We start from the raw sequence: 18,777 nt of genomic DNA on the forward strand, positions 1-18,777 counted from the left end.
GAGGAAGATTTGCCCTGAGCTACCATCCACTGCTAATCTTCCTCGTTTTTTGTTTTTTTTGCTTGAGGAAGATTAGCCCTGAGCTAACATCTGTGCCAGTCTTCTTCTACTTTGTATGTGGGATGCCTGCATAGCATGGCTAATGAGTGGAGTAGGCCCACACCTGGGATCCAAACCCAAGAACTCAGGCTGCCAAAGCAGAATGCACAGAACTTTAACCACTCAGTCACTGGGCCAGCCCCTCAAACAGAAATCCTTGAAATGAAATATATAATTGAAGCTAAAAACTCAATGGACTGGTTAAAAAACAGATTCAACACAGATTTAGTAAACTGGAAAATTGACTAGAAAAATATCAGCCGTAATGTAGCTCAGAAAAGCAAGACTGAAATATGAAAGGACAGATGTGTAGGAGGGAAGAATGAAAAGGTTTAACTAACTGCAGCTCTGGAAAGACAGAGAAGGCATAGAGCGGGGAAGAGTGGGTCAGATTGCTTCAGGTTGCTTATTGAAAGATAAGGAAGAGAATTTTCCAGAAATCATTAAGAAAATACTAGTCCACAGAATCAGGAATTTTAACAAATCTTAAGCAAGATAAATAAAAAGAAATCTACATTTAAATACATCATAGTGAAACTGCATAACACCAGATAAAAAGAGAAAGCCTTAAAAGCCACAGAGAAAAGGACAATTTACCACCAAAGGAACAGCTAGACCAAGAGCAGCAATAGAGGCCAGATGATGGGAAAATCTTCCACGCACTGAGAGGAAAAACTGTGTACCTAGAATTCTACACTCGGAAAGACACCTTTGAAGAAGATAGTAAGGAGAAAAAATACAGTTTCAAGCAAACAAAAATGGAGAGAAGGTGCCGTAGTAGATCTTACCAAAGGGAACTCTGAAGAATCCAAGTCAGGCAGCAAGAGCGTGGCTCCAGCCTGAGAGGTAAGATGGATTAAAGAGGAAGAGAGTAGCAAATACGCGAGTAAATCAAATAAACAGTAACTGTACAAAAAAAAATGTTTTGAGGGATTGAAAATTAAAATATAAAACAATAATAATATTAGGGTAGGGGTAACTGGAATTAAAGTGCTCTAAGTTATTGTAGTAACCAGAAAGTTGGTATGAGTATTTCACAAAGTAAATGTGAATTTTTTAAGAGTAAATATTGAAAAAAAGGAGAAAAATGTATAAATTTTTTAAAAAAAGATTAGACGATCAGGAAAAAAGACCTCAGTGCATATATCTCACATCTCAACTAGTAAAGGGAAAAAATGCAACAGTTAAAAATTAATAAGTCTTAAAAAAGGGAAGAAACATAGAACAAGTGGAACAAATAGCTCAAAATTATATGGTAGAAATAAATTTTTAAAGTTCACTACTTACATTAAATGTAAATGAACTACGTGCTCCTGGCAGAAGACAAACATTGTCAGACTAGAGTTTTAAAAATCCAAATACATGTTGTCTAAAACAAATGTGTAAAATAAAAAGATACGTAAAAGGACGAAAGTAGAACACCAGTAAAATTTGACCAAAAGACAGTAACTACATTAATTTCAGGTAATAAAAGACTTTAAGGCCAAAAGCATTACTAATCATAGTGCCCTAAAAACCACATTTCCTATTCTCTTTCTTTTATTTCCCTTTCTCTTTTTTCTTCCTAATTCCCTCTCTCTGTCTCAGAGGCAGACAATTTCTCTGCCTCTCTCTCTCCATTTCAATATTGTTTGCTCTTCTCATGCAGGTTGACTTTCCTAGGATACAGTGTGCACCTGCTGGGCCCATGACACCCACCCTGACAACATGAGAAGCAGCTCTGAAGAATTGCTGCGTGAAGAATTTTTCATAGGATGAAAGAAAGATTATTCTGGAGCTATTTTATGAGTTTGAGCTACAAATACCCATAAAACTCCATAATCTTTGCTTTGTTCCGGGTTCTTGGTATGACCCTGAACAGGTAATATACATCATTTACTTTGATTTCTTATGTTTGAAATGAGAATGAGATCTCCAACGAGATAAGCAATGGTGCTGATAATGAAAAGCCAACAATTGTAAAGGTTTTAAGATGTTTGTACGAGCAATAAAAACAACTTAGATTATGGACCAGTTGGCTGCTCATTGACTTGTGGTGCCAAAGACTGTATCTTTCAACCAGCCAAACCAGAAAGAACCTGAGAAACCTTTGAACATGTGATGGCCATAGTGGTCATCACAGCCTGACCGAGGGCAGCTCACATGCCAGCCCAGACCCTGTTGTGATGCCTAGTCTTATTCCTGGAAGTTGATTTCAAAAGTCACTAAGCTCAATCCCTGGCTTCTCACAGAACTGCAGTCACAGAAAAGAAGTGCTTTTTCATACTGCCTTTTTTTTTTTTTTTAAGATTTTATTTTTTTTCTTTTTCTCCCCAAAGCCCCCCAGTACATAGTTGTATATTCTTCGTTGTGGGTCCTTCTAGTTGTGGCATGTGGGACGCTGCCTCAGCGTGGTTTGATGAGCAGTGCCATGTCCGCGCCCAGGATTCGAACCAATGAAACACTGGGCCGCCTGCAGCAGAGAGTGCGAACTTAACCACTCGGCCACGGGGCCAGCCCCTTTCATACTGATTTTTTTAAAAAAAAGATTAGACGATCAGGAAAAAAGACCTCAGTGCATATATCTCACATCTCAAATGGTGAACTTCTAATTTCAAGATGTAAATTAAAATTCTGAGTGGCATTTGCTTTCAAAAGTCTCAAACTGATCGTTTTCCTCTCTCTGACATCTACAATGACTTGATCATGACCCAACACATGATTACTCCAGGGAGGCTGCCTGGAGGAGTACCAGGAGTCACCTTGGATACCTTCCTTATTGCCTCTGTGTCCTGGTTTCCTAGAGCCTACCTCATAGACTGGTCACCTTGAATAAGATAATGCATGGAATTTAGAGAATGTAATACAGCCCTGTCTCTCTCCCCGAGCTCAAAGCTCTGAATAGTAAAGGTACTTCTCACTTTGCTGAAAGGAGAAGGGTAAAAATCTATACTAGTAACTTACTTCTAACCAAGCATTGATGGGTGGGAAAGAAATAAAATATCTTTTGTAAATTTTCAGCAGTGAAATTCTCGGGCTCTAAAGATGGCAGCAGTAGCTAAGAGTAATTTATCCATCTCCTCCTCTCAACTTGGTTTTTATATAGACAACATCTGTTATAAGAACGAAAAGGAATAAATATATAGTATTTACTTCTTTATATATTAGATAGATATGAGTGGGTAGCTAGGAGGCAGCAAGGAAGGGACATGAAGGAAGGGGAGAGAACAAGTCAGAACAACTTAAAATGGCAGCGTGCTTGCCATAAATATAAACTATGTACTATGATAGCATGATGAGTAGTTTTAGTATATAACTGCTCAAATTAGATCTTTCATATAATTTTCTAACTTTTGGTGATAATTTAAATCTTTTTTTTTTTTTTTTTTTGATATTCAGCATCAGCACATGGTGTTGAGCATTGTCCTATCTTTGTTACCAAGTCTTTCGTCTTTTGACTTTTTTTGGAATTGGGGAAACTATAGTAAACCTTGAGGCAGGATACAATATTTACTTTGGAAAAAATGACTTAGAATTTAGTTTTTCCTTTTAGGTTCATGGCAGTGTAAGGAGTGTGGAAGAAGTCGAGCAGACTTCTGTGACAGTCACGGTCACCAGCCACAGCACAGGGCCTTGTTCATGGTGAGCAGACCATAAATATAAGCTGGTAATGATGATGCAAGTCCCACTAAATTGAGGGCCTAAAGTTCCAGTCCAATTCTGATTCAAGGAATTGGCTATTAAAAAAAGAAAATTTAATAATGAGATTGAGAGAGGAAAATACCCTATCATAGTCTCAGATTCAGATTCAGGAATTAAAAAAAAAATCCTTTTTCCTAATTGACTTGAAGGAATGAAAGCCAGTAGGCCCAGGGGGAAAATGAAAGTGTGAACCAGTAAGTGGGAAGTACAAATGGTCTCAGAGCCAGCCCCAGTTAATGAATGCAAACTCTCCGTGACCTATCCAACCTATATAGGGAATTCTGTGGGCTCAGCACTTTTGGCTTTGATTCATAACCCACATAATTGTTTTTAATTTGGTTTAGAAAATAATAAAAGGTATTAAGGTATGGGGACGCCTTCAATTTCTGGAACTAGGTTTGTGGACTTTGACTACCAGGATCAATTTTTAGCCACAGTCTTCCCCCGCCACAGGCATTTTGGCAAGTGTAATCCCAAAACACAACAATTTTAAAGATTAAACCTCTCATGCAATTCTGACAACTCCTTTCAATGTAGAGGAATCATTGTGGGAATTTGAAAATTACAATATGGGAAAAGTATTAGAAGTTAATTCAAAGATGATTTTGGCATAAGCACACAGTCTATGTTATGCAGTCAACTATATATTCCTTATTGTTTTAATTTAATTTCTAAAGTGTGTTCAGGTTGAATGCAGTGGTTGTGCTATTACCAGGGTTGCTTTTGTTTTCTGTTTTTGATGCTGTTGTCAGTTTGCAGTCAGGAAGAGGAAAAAGAACTTCAAACTGAAACACCAGCAAGTCATCATTTTAAAATGTGTGTGTGTGTATTGCTCCCTTAGTAATATTAACACCATCATACACATGGCTGTGAGTTCCCAAGACGGAAAAAACGTCCTTAAGTCAATACCTCTTGACCTTCTGCAGGTATTTGAAACTTAGTGCATATCAAATCTACTCCTGACTTTTCATAATTGGGATCCTTTTTTTCCCCTTCAGTCAGTTTCATTTCAGTGAATAAATCATTTCTATTTCGTCTGTAAGGGGGGCAGTTTTCATGCTGTGATAGGTCCACTCTAACCAAAAATCTAGTCAAATGGATTCTGGAAACACTTTCAAAGTGACCAAATGACAGGTAGGAACCAAACGGAAGACTGGCAGGCTCTGGGGTGAGATTTTCACCACAGCATACTGATATTCTTTCAAGCTGTCGCCCGTCTGTTGAACGGACAACAGAAAGTGGCAAAAATATCTGATGCAGTTAAGAGAGCATTTGGAGTTTACAGAACCACAGTCACTTCCGACACAGCTGAAACAAACAAACAAAATATCCACCTAAGAAATGACATTAACCTGAGACATTGAGCCAAAAATCCTACAAAGTTCTGGGTTCTACCCTGAATTCCTAATCAGAGAGGTTGGGTGGGAGAAGCCCTTTTCTTTCTGGCTGTCCCTATGCTAGGCCCTATAAGCTGGGCTGACTCAGCCGCCATCACACCCCTGCTGGTCTCAAATGCTACTGGCATCCCAAGTAATCCCCTAGGAATCCAACTGTTCCCTTACTCCTCACCTGAGCCTAACTGCTGGTTTCTCTTTATCTCCTGAAGTCAGGCTCTTTGTGCCAGCTCTGCCTCCCTCCTCTGATGCCATGCCCATCTCTCCCAGCCTTTGAACCACAGATCTCCGACCAGGTTTCAGGTGTCCCTCATCCTCCTGCCCTAGGTCTGTCATAGAAGGGAATGAGCATTTCTTGTTCCTTTCCTGGTCCCACTGAACCCCATGCCTCTTCCAGCTCTTCAGCTGGTACTTAGCTTGTCTACTCAAGACAATTTCTAAATCATCCACTGGGGCTGCTGATCCTGCTTGAAATAAGTAAGAAGATATCAAGGCTCCAAGATTTTCTTTTCAAGATAGGATAAAAGGAATGATGGGGCTGAACCCAGTCCTTGTAAGCCCAGGTGACTGTGCCCCACAGTATCAGAAGACTGATGAGGCATTCTGGAAGTTACCATGCAGATCACCCTTGTTTTCTGCTCTCTTCTGGAAACACCAACATACTTCAGAAAAACAAGTAACTTGAAAATTTCCGTCTTTCCTAGAAATAGGCTAAATTATGTGTGGCAGTAATTGCCAGCTCTTTACCAAACCCCTGGTTCCTCTTCTTCTTGGGTACACGGCTAGACTGCCTTTCCATGAGACTAGTTTTTGCCAATAAAATAGGGGCAGACATGATGTATGTTACCTCCTAGCCAAGACTTTGAAGAAGCGAGTGTACCTCTTCCACATCTTCCCTTTCTGCCTGCTGGGTATAAGTGATAAAGAGGCCCAGCAGATGGAGGAACCATAAATGGAAGATGAAGTTCTCTGAAATTCTATGTGGAAGAATGTTGCCCACCAACCAGGAACACCCACATTGGCCTGTTATGTGAACAAGAACCTCTACTGTGTTTGAGTTATTATTTTGGGGTCTATTTGGTACTAGAGCCAGGCCTACACTAATCAACGCAAACAGTATCTTATGTTTCAGAGCATTAAATCACTTGAATGTCAGAATGCTGGGCCTTCATCCTGGAAAATACAAGAGGGACTAGCAGAAAGGGAAGGGAAGTAGGAAGGAATAATGATGTGAATAATTACAAACATTTACTGCATTTGTAACCATGTGCTGAGCCTTGTGTTAAATGCATTACACATACTGTCTCATTTAATTTCATTTATTCATTACAACAACTTTAGGAAACAGTGCTATTATTATCTCCATTAGTCAGATGTGGGAACTGAGGCAGAGACATAGTACTCGGGAAGTCATAATCCAAATCTGTTGACGTCATAGCCCAAGCACTGGTTGAATACCCACTACTGTGTACTAGTTACTTTGTACAATTTCGTCTTTACAACACCTTGTAAAATGCTTTATTATCCACATTTTAAAGATAAGTGAGCTAAGGTTCAACAAAGATAAATGATTTGTCCAAGCTTACACAACCAGAGGGATTTAGGTCAAGGTCAGAGTGGCTCTAAAGCTCATTCTCTTTCCATCACACCACTGAGGTTAGAATACAGATAGAAGGGAAAGGTCATTTGAACTGAGTTTCCTTCCATTTCTGGGCCCCAGATGTCTCAGAGGTTGATTTGTTAGCTCTGTGACATGGGATCACTGCGATCATCACTATTTGTCAGCTTTGGAGGCATTGGGATTTCTGCCAGATAGTGTTTACCAGATTCCCCCAGCACGTCACTGAGGCTATTTTTTCACACTGATAACAAACAGGCTAGGCCTGAAATATTAGTTAGCTCATCCTTTGCCACGGCCTAACTACAGAAGAGTTCCCTCAGACAGTGTTGGATCAGTTATGTTCAGGCCTAAACAAAGAATGGAAGCCAGCAGCATGAAAGTTCATTCTCTTAATGAATAAAAGGTTGTAAATAGCAGTAGTTATAGCCCCAGTCCACAAACCTACCTCAGAAACTCCTAAAGTCATGGAGGGCCACCAGGAATCTTATTTTTATAAAGACTTCCTGATTCTCTGAGAAGAAATACTATAGGAATATCAGGGATGATCAGGACACTGAATGACTTGAACAAAGATGGGAAGAGAATTGGCATGACTCTTGGGTAGAAATGAAGAGTAGACGGAAGCCATTTCTGTCTATTCCTGTATTTGGCTTTTTAACCTGGATGTCCTACCCTCTCATTACATCCCTCCTGGCCCCTATAAGGGCTGGCCCCTCAAGGGCTAGTTGACATATCAAGGAATCACTCAAGACTCAGCCCCATCCTGTCTGCCTCCTGACTTAATCTGGGGGACTATTGGCATATCTAGAGTCTATGTCTAGGGGAATGGTCAGTGCTGGAGGCTCACAGTGGGACAAGATGGTGGCATCATATAACCTGGCCTATGCCATGAACCTGAAAGATGGAGGCCACTTCGGGACCAAAGAGACACAGTCCCATTTCATCCATACAATCAATAGATAGTTGTGGTTGGGAAAAAGCACTGAGGTCACTGAAGGAGCTGGAGCTTCACTGCAGCATGGAGCCAGCTGGGCCACAGTGGGGACTGCAAAGAAATGGCAGGAGATTGTGGTGGTGTCCAAGGGGAGTGAGCCCATCATGTTTTCAGGGTTTCCCAGGACCAGGGCTAGCACAGAAGCAGCCTGGGTTGTCCCAGAGCCCCAGGAAAGGCAGGCGGAGGAGGTTTCCAGAAGATCATACTGTTCTACATGGAGAATCAGGAGAATGCATTGAGGCATAGGAAGGACAGCCCCACATTCCTTCTAGGCATGCCCATCCCTTCTGTAGATGGTAGAAAGAGTGAGTCTTTTCTAAATACTTGACCGATCACGTCACCCTTCCCTGACTTTCAATTGCTCAGGATTAAGACCAAACTCATTACTGTGGCCTACTGGAGGCCCAATTCATTCCATTGTGCCACCCTCCATACTCTCTGGAGCTCACTGTGATTGTTTTATAGCCTATACACTGCATGAGGATTAAATTCATTTCTTTTTGTTCACCATTTTATATTGTGCTTGGCTTATTTTGCCTGACATAGATGGTGCTCAATCAGTGTTGCTTGGTTGGTTGGCTGGTTGGTTGGTTGGTTGGTTGAGTGACTGACAGAAGAGACAATATTCCAGCAACAAAGTTAGGTGGTGCTGGAGCAAATCACCTCAGTGTTTGCAGGGTGAGCCCTTATTTTCCCCATGATTGTGATGGCATAGGGACAGGGCATGGATCGGGCCGGCCCCAATGTTAAAGGTTAACAGCAACAAGGGCTTTCATTAAAGACTTACCAACAGACATATCAACAGAAGCAAGTTTCACTGATTCAAATGGTTTTTAGAAAGAGGTGGGATATAAGTCAACAAATGAATGTAAGAAATGAAATTTCACTGATGATGTAGCCTTTCTTTTCTTTTTTTTTAAGATTGGCACTTGAGTGAACATCTGTTGCCAATCTTTTTTTTCTTTCTCCCCAGTGACCTCCAGTAGATAGTTGTATATATTAGTTGTAGGTCCTTCTAGTTGTGCTATGTGGGACACCGCCTCAGCACAGCTTGACGAGCAGTGCTAGGTCCACACCCAGGATCCAAACCGGTGAAACCCTGGGCCACCAAACCAGACCACGTGAACTTAACCACTTGGCCATGGGGCCAGCCTGATCATGTAGCCTTAAACTGACTCAGAGGAATACCACCAACTCGATCTTTTAGCTTCCTCCATTTTGAAGTGATGATACAACCCAGGGTCAGGAAGATGAGGTGAGAGTCCTGAGGGAAATACTTTTGTCCTGCTACCAACAGGATGCCACGCAATCCAACATGTCTAGAGAGGTTTTATGAGGCAGCCTTGGTCAAGGCTCACTGCCAAGTAGTATCAGGCCCCAGCCCCCAGTGGAGGAAAAGCTTATCCCGCTTCTGATAGCACGAGATATGTGGCAGTTTTAATTTTGGTTCTTTCCCTATGACAGTAGGCTTCACACCATAGTTTCACTCGGGACAGACTTCAAACATGGCATAACCCAGAGCACATAAGAAAGGGCAGGACACCAGGTGAGTCAGAGCTAGTGAAGATTAATTAAGTTCAACCCAAGATGCTCCTATGTGAATAAGGAACTCATGGAAAACCATCTGTAGAGCGTTACCATCTTTCAAATACAGAATTTAAAGATTAAGTATGAGAGTGATGGTGTTACAAGGAAGCACGCTTTTGCTGTATTTTCCAGTGCTCTTGTACTATTGGCAACATGTTAGCTATCTGAACTTTGCTTGGATACTCAGCCCGACAGATGAACAATTGTTATTTAAAAGATCTGTGGTGGAAGTCCTAGACATTGCGTGATAGAGTGGAAGATTTAACACAGGTTCCATGAGTTTTGCTCTTGACTAAACTCACTCTCTAGACAGGAGTAGGCAGTTTAACACAGGTTTTTCACATTATCTTAAGCTCCTACTTAACAAGAAATTCTGCTATTTTAAAAAGAGTTTATTTTGAATGTTTCTACTTTTCTAGGGTCACTATCAATTACTCAGGGTGAATTACTCCATTTTGAAGCCTAACCGTGGTAAAAACAACAGTTTATTTAGCATGAGAGTGAGCCAGTAAAAAATAAAAACTAAAAATCAATAAATCAATGTATGAGAGTAGAAGGGGAATTGTTTGAAATGACATAGCAACCTTAAGATGCTAAATTTTGTCTACTGAGACATAGGAGACCCTGGGAGTCTCACCTTGCTAGATAGGCTTGTTGCTGCTAAGAAAGAAATAAAGCAGAATGCAATGACCATGAATTCCAATAACACAGATTCAGGGCTTAGAGTCGTGGTTCTCACCCTGGATGCTCAGGAGAATCACCTGGGAGCCTTGTAAACCCATATACTCAAGCTCTACCTCCAAAGATTCAGATTTTGTTTTTCTGGGGTAGAGCATCAGTGTTATTCAAAAGCTCCCCGGGCAATTCCATTGGAAGCTAAGACTGAGAAGACTTGGGCTAAGAATGGAGGATACAGGTGAGGAAAGTAAGGGAGATAGAGGGACCGTGCAGCTGGGCATAAATTCTCCACTCAGCTCAGAAACCAGCAAGAACGAAAAACCACTGTAACAGTTAAATTTTTCACCAAGCAATTTATGTACTGTTTAGTGTTCCTGAAAGAAATGTACTTACACCATTTTTATACTCCTGGATGGTATCTCTTAATACTGGATGCAATTTTAACTGCTAAGCTTGCATTAAATTCATTTCATAATGGTCATATTTTATATCATCCCCAACCTCTTTTCTCCACCACCCGAGTGGATTGAGAGGTGACCCCAGGACCATCACATTCACTTACTTTAGTTCCTTGTAATCCATAGCCAGGGGGGCCCGGAGGCCCAGGCAAGCCTTTCTGCCCAATATCTCCCTGTTGGAAGATGGAGAGAAGTAGAAGAGAAGTGTAGGAACATTTAAAAAGAAACAACATTTTCCTGCTCTTGGCTTCATTCTTACTTCGGTCTGATCAGGACCTACATCCATGCTGCTCACAAGCTGTATCATATTTTATATAAAGCAGTGTTTTTTCTAAAATGTTTAAGCCACAGAATTCTTTGCAAAAATCATATGGATAATCCAAATAGAAATAAAGAGGTAAGGAGGAGCTGCTTGGCATGAGCAGAAGTGTTGGCCTGGTAACCTTGTCTGCTTAGGCTCCTCTAGCTGCCCTAACACCAACTCCTGGAACACCCAGGGGTATGAAGACCGCTCACACGCAATTCTATGCATCTTTGAATATGTTGCTCCATTCCAAGATGGAGTGCTAATTCACTCAGGTTGCTGTTAAAGATTCAGTGGATCAGTGTTGAATTTTTAAGAACATACGTAAATGAAGCAAAAAGTGCATCATTTCCCAGTATGTGTTCCTTAAAGCATAAGTTGACCACATGTTTCTTGAGGAAAGACTTGTGTGGTTAAATGAGATTGGAAAATGTTCTACACCACGGTATGGGCCTCTCCTTGGAGATCCCTAGTACATATTAACATGTTAAAGCCTCTAAGAAGTCCCACAATAAAGAGATTAGTTTAACTTTGTTTACCCCAGAAGTTCCCAAATTAATATCTGATGGAACAAGCTTTGAGAAATGCTGGGTTAATATAAGTTACTGTATAAGTCAGTCTTTTTCTTTCCAGTATGGAAAAAAGCTTTATTTTTTCTGATTGTAAGAGGAATACCTGCTCATTACAAAAAAAAAATTAGAATAAAGATGACAATGAAAAAGAAAAAATAGACCCCTCATCCTCTCACCCAGTGATAATTACTAACATCTTGGCAGATCTGTATCCATAAAGTGATCTACAAGGTTAATAAATTGCCCATTGCTGGGCCGGCCCGGTGGCACAGCAGTTAAGTGTGCACGTTCTGTTTCGGCGGCCCGGGGTTCACCAGTTCAGATCACAGGTGCGGACATGGCACCGCATGGCAGGCCACGCTGTGGTAGGCGTCCCACATATAAAGTAGAGGAAGATGGGCACAGATGTTAGCTCAGGGCCAGTCTTCCTCAGCAAAAAGAGGAGGATTGGCAGCAGATGTTAGCTCAGGGCTGATCTTCCTCAAAAATAAATAAATAAATAAATAAAAATAAATAGCCTATTGCCGAAACGGAGTTGATGGACAAAAAGAGGATAAACTAAGAATCTTGGTAATTCTGGAATCTGTAGTAAAATCTGACTCATAAAGCCTTTTCTCTTGCCTCTCTGATAATGGGGTTCTAATTCACTTCTGTGCATTTTGGGTGTGAATACACCTGTTTGAAATTTGAACTGGTGATACGTGGCTCATTGACACCTGTTTCCCAATAACATACCTGGTACCCCTTTACCTTACTTTTTCCACAAATCAAAGAAATACTTGTTGAGCAAGTGAATGGACAGTTAGAACAGGGCTTCCCAACCTCAGTACTATGGACAATTTGAGCTGGATAATTCCTTATTATGGGAGGCTGTCCTGTGCCCTGTAGGATGTTTAGGATCATCCCTGGCCTGTACCCGCTAGATGCCAGTAGCACTCCCTCCCCAATTGTGACATCCAAAAAGTGATTTCAGACATTGCCAAATGTCCCCCTGGGGCAAGGAGGGAGGACAGAATCTCCTTCATTAAGAAATACTGGATTAAAATAATAAAAGGACAAATAAGCACCAAATTGGAGGTGACAAAAGGAAGAGAACTAGAAATGAAAGCAAAGAGAACCAAAGGAAGCTCCTCTTACCTTCCCTGGGGCAATAAATCTAGAGCCCTGCGATGAGGCCTGCACACGGCCCCGCACACGTGACACAATAGAGGCGTCAGCTGACATTCCATTAAAAAGCCACCTGAGGCCCCTCTGGCCAAAGTAAGGATGTGCTTCTTAATGATGGCACAGCCTCTAAGGAAACTGGAAATATTTTGAGTACTTTATAACACTTTCTTAAGAGACACTGACTTTTTAATTTACTTGGGGGAAGTGAATGGCTTTATAAACTTAAATATTCTATTCTACGGAAAGTTCACATGATATAAGAAAATAAGACTTTTCATCAGCAATCAAGAAAAAATAAGTCAACACCAAAATGAACACTTACTTAATATGAAGTTAATGTTTACTTGGTTGTCACTGAGGGTACCTGCCCCTTGGGGTACCAGACCTGAGGACTCACCTTTGGCCCTTGGTTTCCTATGCCACGAGGCCCAGCTGGGCCCGGAGGGCCTCTAACACCAGGCTCTCCCTGAAAAGACACAATGATTGAAAAGTTACTGATTTTGAAAAAAAAACTTTACATTGTATAATACTTCATATAGAATTTCATAATCCACATTAAAAATATTTCATATGAATTTTCATAGTCTAAAAACATATTTTAAGATCCCAAACACTTGAATTTGACTAAGAGATTGATTAAGCCCTGTTTTCCCAGATTACCTTGCTATACTTGACAAAGAGAGTGTTATCTCCTTTCATTTTCATTTCTTATTGTCATTGATGCAACATTCAAGTCAACTGATATAGGTCCATTTCAAAGCAATCAAGTCCACTAACTTCTTGTCAACCTTAATATACTTTTTCCAGAATTCCTTTCTGTGGAATTTGGAAAAGTAATTACCGCCATTGTGAATAGAGGGAGAAAGAAGAAACAAGAATAAAAAGCGAGCATTAAAAGATGCAACTCCATCCTGAACTAGTTGCTCTTATTAGATTAGGGATTGGCTCTATGATACGTTTGCCACTAGAGCAACTGTGACTGCAGAGTAAGTTCTATGAAGCTTTTCAGATTCTCCAAAGTGGGACAGTTTCATAACAGGCAACTATCACCAGAAAAGTGGTGAGACCTGATTAGGGTATGTCAGACCCCGTGGTTCAACCTATTTAAGATATGAATGATGGGAAGAGCAGAGAAATGAAAATCTGTTCATCAGCCACCTTCTATGTTCCCAACCCTATGCTATGCACATTCATATATGTTGTTTGACATAATTTAGTATTCACAACAATCCTATATCACAATGATGACTAACTTACCCAACTTCTCTGAACCTCAGTAAATTCATCAGATACATGGAAAATCACACCTACAGTTCATGGAGATGACAATAAAGTAAGACAAAGAATGTGAATGATTCTATCACAGAGTCTAGCGTGGAGTAGACACTTGGTAAATGTTAACTCCCCACCCCACCTGTTTTATTAAAGAGGAAACCAAAGTTTGTCCTAAGCTGCATGGCCATTGAAAGGCAGGGCTACTAGGATTTGGAGAAAGAGGAACCCTCATATGTTGCTAGTGCAGCCACTTTGAAAAACAGTCTTCCAATTTCATAGAAAGTTCAAGATAAATTTACCATATGATCTACTAATTTCACTGCTATCCATACACCCAAGGAAAATGAAAACATATGTCCACACAAAGACTTGCATACAAATGCTCTGAGTAGAATTCTTCATAATAGCCCAAAACTGGAGACAACCTAAGTGTCCTTCAGTGGTAAACAGATAGACAAAATGTGGTCTATTCAGCAATAAAAAGGAAAGCACTCCAGCTACATGCCACAACATGGATGAACCTCAAAAACATTATTCTCAATGAAAGAAGCCAGACTATGAGACCACATATTATTTGATTCCGTTTATACAAAATGTCCAGAAAAGGCAAATCTATGGAGACAAGAAAGTAAATCCGTGGTTACCTGGGGCCAGGAACAGGAACTGAAAATGAGGATTAATTGTAAATGGGCCTGAGGGATCTTACTGGGGGGATGAAAATGCTCTAAAACTGATTTGCGATGATTGCTGTACAAACTGGTAAATTTACTAAAAATATCATTGAATTGTACACTTGAAATGGGTGAATTCTATGATACGTAAAATATGCCTCAACGAAATTATAAAGAAAAAAAAACAGAGCCAGAGCCAAGTTTTGAACCTAGAACTCCCAAGTTCTTTGCCTCTTTTGTCTTGTTCTGTCTACATCCTGTTAGGAGCTAAATAGCTTATAATTTTTAACAGTGCAAAAATCAGAATTGAAATCAGGATTATCAGAAATGATGAAACTGTTTACCTAGAAAAACTGCCCATCTTTTACTTAACTTTATTTTCTACTTACAAACTCTAAAATATTTCTAGAGAAAACAAGACCTTAAAAGAATGGGGAACATTTTTAGACTTTATCACTGACAATTCTCTTAATCTCTACTTTCATAATTACATATTTCCTTTTTGCTTACAGGCCACTTTTATGATTCTGGTCTTCTGTCTCCATCTCTTCCACTTAATAATCAACTGCTTTTCAGACCATAGGTACTAATTCTCTCTTTAACACCTCTCTCCTTCTAACTCCCAGCTTTCAGTGACCCCAGTTTCTCCCAGCTCAAATGATCACTCCTATCATCAAGAGCTCCAAGTAGTGAACATGAACTTGTCCTGTACCATATACATTTCTGTTATCTCTCCTTTCTTGACTAACTCTGAAGTACCTTTAAAGGGGAGACCTATAAATTCACTGAGTGTGGGTCTCCAACTAGACCTGACTGATTCACACACTTGCTACATTTTGATATCCTCCAACAAAATGGAACATAGGTAAACATAGTTAAATAGATTTTACCCAGAATCGTTAAATGTTTTATCAAAAATAATTATCTTCTTTGCCTGGCCCCCTCAACCTCACCCCAGATACAATGGCCCCTTCTTTTGTGTTTCTGTTCACCTCTGCCCTTCCACAATGAGGTTAGAAAAAATATGGCCTGACACCTGATGTGATGCAATGGGGAGCACACGGTCCCACCTATGAGTATTCTGGCTGAGAAAAACTGAACCTGTATCTGGGCAGGTCTCTAGGTCTAACTGCCAGTTTACAAAAGAAAGAAAAAGAAATACAGAGGATGGAGAAACAGGTTGAACACCACCATAGGATACCATCAGCAAAATCCTCGAGGACAAAGAACCTATCCACAAAGACAGCGCAAGGACAAAACAAAAGGTGAGTAACCTTTGATTTTAAAAGAGATTAAGGGACATCTCAATCGAGTTCAATGATTGGACATCATTTAGATTCCAATTCAAACAAACCAAGCAACAAATTTATCAGACAAACTGGGAAATTTGAACGCTGGAAATTTGACGATACTAAGGAATTGTTGTTAATATTTTTTTAGGTTTGCTAACAGTACTGCAGTTATGTTTTTTTAAAAAAATAGCTCATATCAAACAGACAAATGCTAAAGTTTCATATGGTCATGTTTGGGATTTGCTTCAGAATAATGCAGTGTGGGGAGGGGAAGTGAGGAGTGGGGCACACAGATAAAGACTCACCACATGTTGATCATTGTTGAAGAAATCTGACGGGTAAATGGGAGTTCATTCTACTAGTCTTTCTACTTTTGTATATGCTGAATAATTTTGACAATGTTTTTAATAAAATATTTTTTTAAATCCGTGAACAAGACCCAATAAAAATCTCACCAGTGAGGGAAGGGAAAGGTAGCTGTGATGTTCATCCTCAGTACAGAGAAGAAGACAAGATTTAAAAGATGGAAAGATGAGCGAAAGGGAGAGCACACAGGTAGATTCAACATCATTAGTAGAACTTACGTGTGTTTCATGTATTCTTAGTAGATACACAGTGTTGCATAATTTTCAAAAATTAAGGCTATGGCAAGAAGATGGAGATGTTGTTTACAAAGTAGTATTTTTTTAAGAAAGAATTTGACACTCTACTATTTAATTTGCAATACTTTTCTTGTGATGATTTTAGTTAAAATCCCTTCTCAATTAATATTAATCATACTAATGTGTATGCTCACACACACATACAACCAATCCAGATGGGAAAGCAAATAGGAAAAACAGTTGAAAGAAGTTCTGAGTTTACATTAGGCCAGCCTTGTCAATGTTGATTATTGCTATTCATTTTCTCTCTTATTCATTCTCACTAACTCTCACCATTTAGGAGTGTCTGAAGGCGAAAAGCAATAGGATAGCTGACCCTGTGGACACCTTATTGCCCTCTGTATATGTGAACCTTAGCCAATGAGCTTTAAGGGGGTGATCCCACATCATCTGTGGTACTGCAGTGTTACCTCGATCAAGTTGTCCATTCTTATCCATATAATTGTTGACATACAGCTGTGTTTTATCTATCAAAGTCTCTTTTGTATCTTTTGACCTATGTGTATATAATCCAATATATGCATTTATGAATCTGATAGACTTTAAACCAAGTCTTAACATATTCTGCAGATGTTAGAGTTAGTCTATAACATATCAGGGTTGTTTCTTTGTGTATATGTACCATACTTTTCAATAGATGGGAATATCAGGCACTTAATAAGCTGTGTGAAGCCACAGACATAGTTTCTCTCTACTGTGATGGGGTCTTGAAAATATATTGTGTCTTTTGTTCCATGGGCCACATGTCCACGTAGGCCACAACACTGGGTGAATGTGTACAAATGGACTGCGGTCAGGACTCACTTCACCACTTGATAGCACTGGTTCTGCCACAACGCAGCACCAGTGATACCTAAGAAGTGAGTTCACCATGATATTTTCAGATACGCAGTTTACTTGTCAGTGGACAGAGTGACATTCATAAATAAAAAGAATTGCAATAGGTACTTGCATAGCTGGACTTAGCTTCCCACACAGGATCTGAGGGTTATTGGAGCCTGCAGAGGGAGCCCTTGCATTAGGAGATAATGACGAGACCTGAAAGCAAATTCTGGAGTTGCCATTCGTAACTACATCCATCAGTTTCATAAGACCATAGCCTAAGCCCTACCCCTCCCTCCTACCTCCCCTCCCTCAAAAAAAGAATAGCCAGTCAGATTGCTTACAACTTCCTTCTGGCCCACAAAAGGAATTCCAGATGGAGATACTCCTTTCATTTTCACAGGACGTGGCCAAGTTTAGGACCATCTGCAGTACTTGAAATGTGAACTTAACAAATGATTCAGTGAAGGGCCTACTTAGACCATAACCTTGCAGAGTGGTTCATTTCAACCCCTTTAAAATCATACATAATCTTATGATCGTCCTGGTAATAATTCATTTAACCTTTCACTTTTCAAAAGAAAAAAGAAAGCAAACATACTATCACATTTGTTCTTTTTCTCATGGGTAAATCTTTGCTTTGGTTACCATTAAATTTATCATAATTAATAACAAAATAAATAATAATTAACATGTATTAAATGTATTATGTGGCAGGTACTTTTCATTTATTATCTCATCTGATCCTATCAACTTACTTCATTTTGTAGATAAGGAAACTAAGGCTAACAGATAAGGATACATGATTTGCCAAAAACCGTGCACCCAGAAGCAATTCAAACCCAGGTCTGACTCCAGAGCCCATCTCCCATCTTGGTGTTAGCTGGGGCTAGATGCAAGATGCTAACTTCCACAGACTTTCTTCCAGCTGCTACTTAATGCAGAGCCCACGGCTATGTGGCTGTGAAAGTCCTTTTCCTACACTGAGTCAATCATACTCTCTCAAGGAGAAAAAAAAAAATCCTGATTATGAGCTTCCTAAGTGGCCCACAAAATTTGCACAAGTACCCAGCTGCCTAAGGCTTCCCTTTCCATTTTCCCCCCATTGCCATTCCTCAGTTTTGTGGTTGCCCCCAATGTTTTTGTTGGTCTCGTTCCAGATCTCCTACCTACACAAATTCTTATTCTCTCTTTTTATCCATACTACAACATTCAGTACTTGATTCGGGAGAGTAATGCATACTATGACTACTACCCCTACCAATAATACTTTAGTATGCTACAATTCATAAAAGCGTTTTATAGACATTGTTCCATTAATTTTGCAGACTAGCCCTGTGAAGTAGGCACTATTAGCCAAATCACAGATGAAGAGTTTAAGTCTCAGGGAGACTAAATGACTTCCTGAGGTCACACAGCCAAGAAGTGACAGAGGTTTCAAGGTGGAGCTGTGATAAGGAAACAGTCTCTAACGCCTTCCACATTTTATAAGATTTAAAT

At 40.0% G+C, this 18,777-nt stretch overlaps 1 protein-coding gene across 1 annotated transcript in view; it reads right to left on the minus strand.

Annotated features, from left to right (window-relative positions):
- COL28A1 (collagen type XXVIII alpha 1 chain) overlaps positions 1–18,777 on the minus strand; it is a 168,519-nt gene that overhangs the window by 49,285 nt on the left and 100,457 nt on the right. The window contains exons 26-27 of the mRNA XM_046669968.1: positions 12,953–13,021; positions 10,617–10,685 (exon numbers count right to left, since the gene is read on the minus strand). Of these exons, the coding sequence (XP_046525924.1) occupies positions 10,617–10,685; positions 12,953–13,021 (138 nt within the window). The remainder of the gene's footprint in view (positions 1–10,616; positions 10,686–12,952; positions 13,022–18,777) is intronic.

Source organism: Equus quagga, chromosome 8 (assembly GCF_021613505.1).
Source record: "Equus quagga isolate Etosha38 chromosome 8, UCLA_HA_Equagga_1.0, whole genome shotgun sequence".
NCBI classification, from domain to species: domain Eukaryota; kingdom Metazoa; phylum Chordata; class Mammalia; order Perissodactyla; family Equidae; genus Equus; species Equus quagga.